Source organism: Vanessa cardui, chromosome 13 (assembly GCF_905220365.1).
Source record: "Vanessa cardui chromosome 13, ilVanCard2.1, whole genome shotgun sequence".
Lineage (NCBI taxonomy): Eukaryota > Metazoa > Arthropoda > Insecta > Lepidoptera > Nymphalidae > Vanessa > Vanessa cardui.
The window spans coordinates 11105204-11117823 of record NC_061135.1 but is presented as its reverse complement, the minus strand read 5'-3'; the positions used below and the strand labels follow the sequence as shown (position 1 = coordinate 11117823).

At 32.0% G+C, this 12620-nt stretch overlaps 1 protein-coding gene across 1 annotated transcript in view; it reads left to right on the top strand.

The window, feature by feature from the left end:
* The first annotated feature begins 375 nt into the window (after positions 1-375).
* The window catches only part of LOC124534624 (bumetanide-sensitive sodium-(potassium)-chloride cotransporter), a 33900-nt gene continuing 21655 nt past the window's right edge, over positions 376-12620 (top strand). The window contains exons 1-3 of the mRNA XM_047110564.1: positions 376-1077; positions 7608-7708; positions 9081-9195. Of these exons, the coding sequence (XP_046966520.1) occupies positions 694-1077; positions 7608-7708; positions 9081-9195 (600 nt within the window). The 5' untranslated portion in view covers positions 376-693. The remainder of the gene's footprint in view (positions 1078-7607; positions 7709-9080; positions 9196-12620) is intronic.

Below are 12620 nucleotides of genomic sequence, written 5' to 3'. Positions count from 1 at the left end.
AGTAATTTAATTTGCATAAAGAGGTTTAGTTTCTCTCACATAGTGAGAAAATGATCCAGAGTATCTTAATATCAATCGATATAATATCGATTTTCTAATTATCAACACCTTTATACCTCATCGCCTCTTCCATTGCACTTTCATTAAATGGTAATAGCTCGAGCAGTGCTAGTTTCGTCTTAAAATTCGGTTCATTGTGGCTGAAGCAGAATATTTCAGTTGTCGTATAGAAAAATAATCTCACACACTAGAGATATTTATTTGGAGGCTTAAAAAACTTACATTCAGAGCTAGCAATTGAATGTCTTTCATGAATGAATTTCATTTCCTTCGTTCTTGTTCATTGCGAATTGTCAGTTTCAGTTGTCAATTTGTCATTGTGAATATCAGTCAAATTCTGAACTTCGTTTCGATCAGGTTGTTCAATTTTTAAAATGGTAGTTGTCTTATCCGCGCTTTACAGATTTTTGTTAATAAGCTTTTAAAGAAAAGTTATTGGTTTTGAAATATTGACATAAATAATGAGTGACTCAATTATTTTACTGTTAGGTGAAATTAATTTGATTTTTGCTCATTCAGCATTTTAATATCGGATGAAATCACAACCTCGAAACTTACTTTTGTGGAAAAAATGAGTTTTATGAATTAAAGTATACGGTTTTTGATACTTATTCTTTGTATTTTTTCTACAAAATGGCATCATCACAGAAAGATATCGAGTTAAGTCCTGTTAGCTTAACAATTGTCAATGATAAAAATACAACGGAAAAAATAAATATGCCGGTAAACGATGAAGAAGACGTTATTATTGGACGATTTCGAAAAATCAGTTCGGCGAAATCAATGGCCGCTACGAATGGCAACATACAATATCCTTCTGAAATTATAAGAAACGAAACTGATGCCGAGGCTGGACTGCAATTTAAGGCTAAAGAGGGGGAGAGAGAAAAACTGCTACTTGAACCTGTGACCAATGGCTCGTTGGTGCGCCCGAAGTCTCCCATACCTAAGAGTAGCTTCCGAGACATCGAAAAACCTTCTCGGTTCAAAGATCAGCCCTCGACCACAAGGTTTCAGGTAAGAAAAAATATTATATTTAATATAGAAACTGAAACAAACCTTACAGTGTGGTGTAATCATTTAAGGAGGATGTAAATTCTTTAATAATAAGAACCTTATAGTTGCTTTTTTTCATAGATTATATATTCAATTTGAACTTTTTGCTCATATTTTATCATGTTTAATGATATTTGATTTTGGAATCTGTTTACTTTATAACTGTTGAGTTTTAATAATTCAACAAAATGCCTCTATATTTTGTTGAATTTTTAAAAAACATGGTTTAAGTTTTAAGCCAAAGTCAAAAATCTCTATTTAATAGCATTACACTTATATACTGATTGTAAAGGAGATAAACTTAACTTAATTAAAAAAAAAAATCAGATTGTAGAAGTATGTACGGAAAACCTCAGTAAGCTATCAGGACTATGACTTTATGGTAAATGTTATAGGGATGTAAACAACACATTCTTTTAGCCACCTGCATATTCACAAAAGATTATGAATTAAAACAAATACATTGCTCAAAACTACTCCATGAGCTCTTATTACTTGTATAAAAGTTGATATTGAGAAAATAAAATGAAAACTTAATAATAGATCGATAACTTTGTAAGGCTTTTACAAGCCCATCTGGGTTACTAGCCCAATAACAATGCGAGGGTGATTACTATTTCTGAAAATCTATCTATCTAGATTAATATTTCGAAAATCTATTTTTACAAAATAATTATTGATTATTATGAACATGTGTTGTTTCAACATTTAGTCTTTAGCTTAAATTAATGAAACATGCACAACATAATTATATCAATTATAACCATCATTCTTGATACATTCATTGAAGTGTTAACAGCAAAGTTTAAACAAAAAAATGGTTTAAATAATTCATTTCTCATAAAAACATAAAGTTTACATACAGTGAGATACAATCGATATATTCTATGATAGGATGTGACAGTATTTATACCCCTTGAACTTATATTAAGAGACGATTTAATATTAATTATATAAATGAGAAACAGGCCATATAGAAAAATTTTATTATTGTTACTATATATTATATACATAATATAAAGCAGGATCTAGGAATGACCTCATTCTGATAAGCTTATAAAACACACCTACAGGTAGTTAGTGTCCTCACGGATTTAATGTGCTATTCCATTTTAAATTGTATGGTTCTTGTAATAAGACCTATTAAAACAATGTTTTGATTCCATGATAAGAACAAAGTTTTCAATGTTTGTAATTAAATAATGAAAATCATTCTATTGTCGCATTGGATAAAACAAATAGGTTTTCATTATACAATCAGATAAGATTGTGTATAAAATACACAATAAGGCTAGTCATATATGCAAATAGTCAGGTCATAGAATAAATTTAATGTATCACAGTACACTTAGAATCTTTTATCAAATCAATGGCCTAATAAATCAGCAAAACCCTTTCGGAACAAGCTATAAGTTACTTACAAGAAATTTGAAGATTCATCCATGAATTGTGTACATCCTCAATTCTGTAGTATAATTTGCTCATGGCTCTATTTTTGTCTGTTAAATTTAAGTTTCTCTAATAAAATCAATATGCTTACAGATTCTGAGTTATACCATCATTTTCTTGCATATTTAAGACTTTTATTGCTTGTATGAGTCTATTTATACTATTGAATGGATGTCTGCCTCCTTGGACTTTTATCACATTAAAATAAAACTTATTCAAAAATTACTATATCGAGTGTGGTCTATTTTCACCTAATATTATTTGTACTAAATTATGTATGATTTCATCTTCATTATCACACAATTCATCTTTTATATAATATTGATATTGTATCAAAATCTTATTTTAGTCTGACCTTTGTTGGCTGTGGCCATGATTTTGCGGCGAAATATCAAGGAAAACAACAATATAAAAATAAATGCAAAATACTTATTTAAAATGGTTATTATGTTTGGAAAATTTTCGTTTCTTTAAGTAACAAAAAATATACATCATCCATCGGTCTAGGTCAGAGGCGCCTATACCGATAAATCATAATAGCGACAAATTGGATAACTACCTATACACTTCCCATAGCCTCGGCGTACGTCTTAATAATATCACTAGATACCACTGGATGCTAAGCGATGCAATGCTCAATGCGAGAAATATGCTATGAGTATGTGTAACTATATCACCTATTTTATTAAGGCTTTTGGTGTTTTTAACACACTAAAATTTCATATGAATGACTCATCCAATCAAACATTGTATGGTACCCATCATACAAGCGTTTGTTGGGCCTTACATGTTTTAAGACTTTTGAATCGTATAGTACGTAAATACAAAGCATGACATACAAATTACGAGATTCGTAAAATAAATTTATAATAATAATCTGTATGATTATACGATTAGTCGAGTTCAACAGGAAAATTTTTCAATTTCCGGTTTCATGGTTATATTTGTACTTGACTCAACTGTTTCTCAAAATTTTTTAATCTACAAAACGAATCAAATTCACCATTAGGAATCTAATGGCTGATTATAACTATTAGCTCCATTGACATATAAAAGGTTTAATATGGATTAAAAAAAGTGTGCACGATCTATAAATGTTACGATGGGTAAAACTAATATAACACTTTAATTTATTTTTATGGGATATGGTTGAATTCATCTCTTTACTGGGTGATAATAAAATTGATGAAAGTAATTGTATACAGTACTCATACAAAAAACAATAGTTAAAACAATATCTAAAAACGTTGAAAATTTATGTGTTATATATAATACAGTTATTTTACAAATGAAATAAGTAAGTAATATTACTTTATTAAATTAATATGATTTATGTTATTCGTGACCCATACAAGGCAATCAGATGTATAAAATTCCGTCTAATTACACGTTTGGCACGTATCAATATATTGAATAATGTATATTGTTCTTTACCTTGCCATTCATTTATTATTGCTTAATCTTTATACTATTGTATGTGCTATTTATTCAGAGTATTACCCAGGAATTTGCGATCGATAAATAAAAATACGTAGTTGTGATCTAGCTTATTCAATTTTAATAAAAAAAAATTACAGAACAATAAAAAAAAATAAGAAGAAACAGTTACGAAAATTATAGATAACTAACACGCAAATCTCCTCTCCATTGGTTGGGTAGGGTCTCTCGGTAAAATAAGACTTGCACAACATTGCAAGTTTGTAATAGTATTTTTATTTGACCAAAATATAAACTACAATACACACCTAAATCAAAAAGGTTGTTATATGACGTCGTTATTATTTTTTTATTTCATATAAATTATTGCACTCATGTTTCGCTTATTTAGATTTCATATCATTAAATTAATGTTAGCCATGAAAGCCAGTAACACTGATATCAGAAATGTAATTTTAAACTGTTCAGATAAAGCTATAGGTATAATATTTGTCGGTACTTCTGAGTAGGTGTAACAGAAACGTTTTTTACGTTTAATGAGTTAATTGAATGCACACACTTCCGTAAATCTTGCGCAGTTAGTCTCTAATGTAGATGTCCGTCGTTGGCGATGTTAGTTAGGGATCAGGATAACGTCATCTTAACGGTTCTGTCTCATATACCTGTTACTTTACGATTGCATATAAAGTGTGAAAACGAACTAACCTAACGTAATAAGTCATAATAACAGAGCCCTAATGTGAATGTATGAGTTAAAATCTTATTTATTAACGACATTACAGCAACATAAAAAGGGATAGATCTGTTAAATTAGGAAATCGGGCAGCTCTATGCTAAATTATCGGCGTGCATTCCTATGAACGACGTTCGTGTCTTAGTGTGCGTGACAAGACGTCTTAGTGTGCGTGAGATGGCTAATGTAAGAATAATAGGTGGCAAAAATAAAATATATTTGTTAATGCCTTCGTGAGTGAACAGACCTATAACTGGAGCGTAACCTTTAATCTAGGTGTAGGGGGCCGTGGTACGGTTGCTTATACCAGATTATACCGGTTTTACGAGTATCTACTGAGGATCTTTAAGATATTAAAGTAACAAACGACCATTACCGTGATGTGCAATTTTAATGTATCTAGTAAATTTAAGAGGATCGAATTCTATTATATATACAAATCACCTTCAAATATGTCCTACGACAAAAATATTATTTCCAAGTATCTAACCAAATACTTGAAAGTACAAGAACTGTATAGTTATTTATTTTATAGCTTGTTGCGCTATATAGATATGTATATAAATGTATGTATAATATCACGCCTTGCTTTATGCTAAAAGCATTCTCTACCAGTCAAGGTTAGGAAATGCAGGACAAACCATTCCAAGATTATTTTAATTTATAAGAAAGATTCAGAACTTTATTGTAACGAAACAATGAAAGCAGTAAGATAGTGCACATGGAGCGAACAACAAAACCAATAAACGATTATTTCAAGCTTGTATGTTTTGATTCTATTATTATTTACAGCTCGGAGTATCATTCATAATTTCGTTGAACTTATATAAGGCATACAATTGTGTATTGTACGAAACCGTCTTATTTAACTTTGAATTTTTTGCTCTAATCCGGAAATCAGAGACAGGAGAATTGTCATTGGTTTATTTGTATTGGGTGCATAGGTGGTTTGACTATTGTATTCTAGTTGAGCATGAAGCGACCGAAAGCGAAATATAGTTCTGAGAACTGCAGAAGATCTACAGAGGTATGTCGTGATGGTTATTTAAACGTCATTCCTCTCGTTACCTGTTTTCTACTTTGATACATTTAAGATAGAGCGTTTGTTGTTTGTATACCTTAACAGTGTATAGGTAGACGTCAAAATTTTGTAGAAAAAATTCTTCAAAGACGTTTTCTTTGCTTACTTTATGAACATAAAAATAAATGGACTCGAGTTGTACATGAATCAAGATCAATTGTCTTATCAAATGCAATTCCTGATTCAAACGATGACAAATACGTTTGTTAAGACTTAAACTGCTTTAAGCAATATGAATATCAGTTTCAGAATCCGTTGGCCGTTGGATAAGTGGGTATATCTAAATTTAGATAGCTAAAAATAGACGACGAGGCAATCCCGACCTTGCTGTCTTGAATGAAATGATTGAATTCGACTTGACCCGGACCCTAGGATTACTTCGCGGGAAATAATGTAGACAGAGGAAGGAACCTATTATAAGATAATCACTTTGTTGCGAAATTAAAGTTTCCTCCTATGAAATATACCATTCTATCGATGTAGCTATTTCTTACAAAATTTTAGATTACGTGTTTTATTATTTATTTACGTGTGCCTGAAAGTATAGTGGTTTTCTTGTATTTTATTGTTACTGAGTATATTTTAATGTCCAAAGAAATGTGGCTGACCTTCGCAATCCTTTGTAGTTAAACAAGTACAATCCTTGGCTTAAATAATTATCAAGAGTTCACGATTATTACGAGATGTTTGATAGTAACCGGAACCAGCTGATTAGCTTGATCTCCGAGGCACCGTAGGGAGACTCGCAAGGTCCGGCTTTTATTAATACACGTATTAAATAGTTTCTAATATGACTACGCTGGAAAAGTCTTGTAAGTTTTAGTTACTTTGCTATAATCGAAAGTTTGGAAGTATTGATTTCTCAATGTACTTACTAACTACCGTTATAAAAGGCCGAGTGTCAAATTCTTTTCCGAATGGCTTATTGATGGTGAATGTGTAGTTAATGCTTTCAACGTGACGTGACTCGTAATAAGTACTGCCTATTATCTGTATCTACAATAATAAGCAATAAGACCAATGCTGTGAGGTTGATTTAGAGTATTTTGTTAAGTTACTATGATTAAATAATATTTCCGTTATAACTGACATCTGTTTATGTATTACTTGGCTTAAAAAGCTTTGTTATAGGAAACACGGGTTAAGCTTTTATGCATAATCATTATTATAAAATACCTAATGTCATGATCATAATTCTTAAGCCAAGTACCTAAAGACATAATATGTAGGTTTATTATGTACTTGTTGGTATTAATCGCCCAGTACTATGAACTCGATTTCCATGGTTGACCTGGTTAATATTGCCTTGTGCATATCATAGAAGCAACAAAGTACATGCTATAACAATATAAGTAAGGTGTAAATCCTGTCAGAGGTCTAGTGCCAATTATGATGGCGATCTGCTTAAAAGTTTATGTGCTACAGTGCAATCTTGCACATGAGCAGTTTCTACAAAGTAAATGGGTATAAAGCCTTCCATTAAATGTCATCGAAGTTTATTAATTTGAAATAGCTATGCAAATTGCATTGTCGCCGCACCCAAGCAAAATCTTGTGCACCAATCTTTCTACTAGGATGACAAATTAATGGCGATCTCCAATGCTTCGGGTCTTTCTATTAGATATAAAAAATAAAAGTCCAGTCGTATTCGTTTGGTGTTTCACAACAACAATATGAAATTATAAAATCTTCCTGACCCTGGTCTTAATAATTAGTTTGAATCAAGACGCGTTCTTTCATTTGATAAAGCTTGTTGTTATGATTATGCTTATTTTATTTTCATTGTCTCAGATGGAAGATAAACAAGACGAAGGAACAGAAAGCGACGGTTCTGGTATGGAAAGTGATGATCCCCTCACAGCTACGGACACGAAATACGGCAAGAGTTTCAGGTGAGATCGAGAAGTGTAAAAAATTCTATTATAATGTAAAGTAAAAGTAAAGTAAAGTAACAGCCTGTACATTTCCCACTGCTGAGATAAGGCATCCTCTTCCATTAAGGAGAGGGTTTGGAACATATTCCACCACGCTGTACCAATGCGGGTTGGTGGAATGCACATGTGGCAGAATTTCGATGAAATTAGACACATGCAGGTTTCCTCACGATGTTTTCCTTCACCGCCGAGCACGAGATGAATTATAAACACAAATTAAGCACATATGTATAGTGGTGCTTGCCTGGGTTTGAACCCGCAATCATCGGTTAAGATGCACGCGTTCTAACCACTGGGCCATCTCTGCTCTATATTATAATGTATAAGATATTATTTGATGTTTTAAGCTGGTCAGCTTCGATCAGGACAACAGAAAACTATTGAAGAACTGTCTCTAATTATTTTGATAGACCGGTAAATTACAGTTCTACTTAGTTCAGACTTCAACTGTTTTAAAAGAGGTTTCGGAATGTGAAGCCCCATTCCTGCTTAAAAATATTTCTCAATTTAAGTATCGGTTATAATTATAGTAACATAAGAATGTAATGAAAAGTAAATCAGCTATATCTTAGCTCTGAGTGATAAATACCGAATAAATTTCTAAATTATAATTACTTATACCGTATTCAATTTGTGTTACGATTAGAAAAACTATTTCACCATTTGCGCTTCGTTACGAAATTTCCCTTAAATATAAACGTCACCAAAAAGTGGTTACGTAAAGTATGAATTAACATACGCCATGTGCGTACCTTAATATAATGCTTTCACAATTGTTTTAACCTTCGGTGCAAAAAAATGGTACATTGTTTTAAATTCAATAAGTATAGGGATATAAAATATGCGAATTAATTTCATAAGAGTATAAAAATCTTGTTTTAAATATCTATACGGGGTTTTTTCCATTCATTTATTCGGCTCGAAGGACAACATTTTCAACTGCAAAATGAAATAACTTGAGTGAATTTCATATTTTTTAAGACAAATTGTTTGTAATTAATTATATTGGTCATAGTGAGTGGGTTTTATGTAAGTCGGCCTGAGGTTCGTCTGGGCTTATAATTAAATTAATCTATTAAATTATTCTACCGCGATAATTTGTATTGCTGTGTTCCGGTTAGTGAGTAATAGCTGGCGCAAAGGACAGAATATGATATATTTAATGTAAAAAATGATAATGATTTTTGAGCGGGAATTAGCTATTAGATAGAGCAACTTGATGGAATCTTTAATTTTTTTTTTTATTTTTTTTGGAACTTTTAATTTTTTTTTAAAATAACAGTAAAAGTCTGTAAAACAATGGTTATTATAATAAGTTATTTTTTTACAGACATTTTACTCGGGAAGCGTTGCCTCGCCTTGATAACTACAGGAACGTGCTGTCTTTGCACGCAGCGCCGCGACCTACCTTAGACGAACTACACAATGCTTCGCTTTCAAGAAAGGTAAGTTTAAATTTAATTTAAATATGGAATGTTTTATACTTCTATATAAAAAATTACCTAAGCATGATACATGCCTATCATGCTCAAAAGAACATTAACAAATAATAATTTTATGATATAACTTGAGTTATGAGTAATATTCGGTATCGCCGATCTCTTTTGGCGAGTGCTTTGTACGACGACGTCATGCTCAGTGGACTGTACTACAAAGCCTAACAAACGCCGGACATACCGAAAGTGTAAACCTTTGGCCGGATATACAGCAAACGTACGCACTCGAATATACTACTTAATGCAGAACATTCTATAAATTACACTGTTTATTGTTTTTGTGAATTTACTTTCTCAATTTGAATCCAATATATTATTATAACCTTTTCCAATGAACGGAATTTAAATAAACATACCTTTTCGTATTCCATGCAATCTGCTCAGTCTTATGTATATAACATTACAAACAGTTTTAATTGATATATTTTTGTTATAATAAAACGTATCATTTAACTACATGTAAAGACTTTGGTTTTTATTTTCAAAGTGTTGATCACGGCTTCATTGGTACTCAAAACGCAATTAATTTCTAAATCCATATTTAATTTGTCTATTATTACATAAATCCTCAACCAATGACATGTCAAATGTTGTTTATTTGTCTTTGTTCCTCTTGCTGAAAAAGGCTATATGACCAAACTGTTTAAGTTTGAAACTTAAGAAAAAGTAGTCAGTTTACAAATCATAAAGCAATACTCAATAGTTGGTCAGTCAGTTTCCATGAAATATTCCATGATAAATAAATACACGTTGAACAAAGAAACTTCTCCTTATTAAGGAGCCGTCTCAAAAGGGGTCCACCATCGCCAATTACCCTAATTATTTCACTCGGCGTCGTCCAAGTCAAACCGTTTGACGTATAAGTGAAGGCAAGTCATGGCTTTCGTAAATATTTATCCGAAGGGACACACCTGAATCAATAATGTCCAATATTTCACTCATGTGCAAGTATACTGTAGACCTAGTTTGGTAAACGAATCGATGAATGAGGGCAGGAGACATGTTATGTCACTAAGGAGAAAGCTGATCGTTGATTTCTTGTTTTAAATTCATCTTGTTAAACTACGAGACGGCCATGATTCTGAGATGGCCCAGTGGTTAGAACGCGTGCATATTAACCGATGATTGCGGGTTCAAATCCAGGCAAGCACCACTATATATAATTCATCTCGTGCTCGGCGGTGAAGGAAAACATCGTGAGGAAAACTGCATGTGACTAATTTGATCCAAATTCTGCCACATGTGCATTCCACCAACCCGCATTGAAACAGCGTGGTGGAATATGTTCCAATCCCTCTCCTTAATGGAGGAGGAGGCCTTATCTCAGCACTGGGAAAATTACAGGTTGTTACTTTACTTTTATACTTTTAGCCATGATTCAAAATTAATATAATATAAGCGAACTTGAGCTAACTAGTTTTTGAGGATTTCACTACTTAAATGATCATCATAATATTTTGGATACAAATATAATTAATCTTTTAGAAAACAATATATAAGACTAGTAGCATTTTTTGATTTTGTTTCATAGCAAGAAGACGAAAAAATGTTAAAATATTTTCATATTGGTTTGATGTTCTATGTGGTGTAACTCACATACCTATTATAGTCTGTATATACTAACATGATGAAGCCGAAAGTAACTCTGTATGTCTGTTGTACATTCACGGCTAAACTATTGAAACGAATTCGATGATGTTTGGTATGATGCTTAAAACCCTGCGAGGATATATGCTACTTTAGGTTTAACCAATGATGACCAAACCCTAAAACGAGAGTAAAGCCGCGTGCGACAGATGGTACAAGTATAATACTGCTGTATTTTTATTTGGACGAGCTAATTTCAGTATGTAGTAGTCTAATAGGAATGTATATTCATGATAGCCAACATTATCGTTAAATCGATAGCCAAATCTATCGTATCGAAGTATACGTATAAACCGAAAGGTACAGTACCACAAACGTTAACAAAAAAATAAAGTCGATTTTCGACAACGTGATACTAACGACTACAAATATGAATACATAGATCTGTAATCCTTAGGTTATCAAAGCGCTGTCAAGGTTAGCTGCAAGCCATACGCGTGTACAACGAGCGCGTTGAATTCGTAGAGTTAATTTACAGCTTCCGATACGACATCGGTCTCTTCCTTTGCATCTCTTACCATATATCCCTGACTCTCATTGTCTATCGGATTATTTTGTTTGTTAGGTGTACACCGAAATCGTTCTATTGCTTTTTAAAGATAAGTTTTTAATGTAAAGACTTTAATAATGATTTTCGTACGAAAGTATTATTATTCATCTATAGTGTTAAAATTTAAATCCAAACTTATTTTGATAAAGTAGATTTTATAATCAAAGAAACTTTTAAATAAACATTGAGATGTTTTTTCTGAATACGAGTATCATCCGATATATAATCGTGTAATGGAAGTAATCTTGCGTCGATATTCTAGGGAAGATTTATCGTTAGTCATGTATGTAAGATTTAAATATTCTATTGTGTTCATTGTTAATACGTTATTAAAAATGTATAAATCTATATGCTTCGTATATGAATTACATTATCGATTATGGTTCGAAGAGACACTTAGTTTTTACTTAAACGTCATCCGTCTAAGTAAAAAAGTAAAAACTATATTTTTGTATAATGAAATTTTAATTAAATTCGATTAAGCTAAAAATATTACTGATATGTTTCAAATATTACTATTTTGCCCAAATTTAAATTAACTGTTTTTTTTTATATTGTGCAAAAATAAATTTGAACTTTGAAATACGACAAGGTATTATGCTAATCGTTACAAAAATATCTGTGTATATATAATAAAATTTTAAACAATAAAACAACTAATTTTAAGTTGTCATTATTATTATAACTTTATTATGAGGGTCCCATTGGATTATGAGGGTGAGGGAACACAGAGTCCACCTCTATATGAGCCTAATGAGCACACACCTGTCCACTGTGTTCTGCGTAGTTGGCCTTTCTTAAGATTGGCCGCCGTGTCCGAAATAGCTCGAACACGTACTTTTTTTTTTTTTAACCATAGAGGTTTATTCGAAGTAGGTGGGATACCTAGGTACATCAATTAATTAAAATTGGTTGATCGATTGACGCGTTAGTGATTGTATTTTACTGTTCGTTATTTTTATTCAATATCATTCATTCATGCAAAGTTATGATTTCTGTAAGTGTATGGATTATAACACAAGGAGATATACTACGACGCAGTCGCTCGTTTCGACATACTTGTTTACTAATTAAACACAGGTACGACGATCGTAATTGCGACTTCTGTTCAATTAATCGTTCGTGGGTCGGGTCAGAAGGTACATGAGGTCAATCATGGGCTGAGTTTAATTCACGA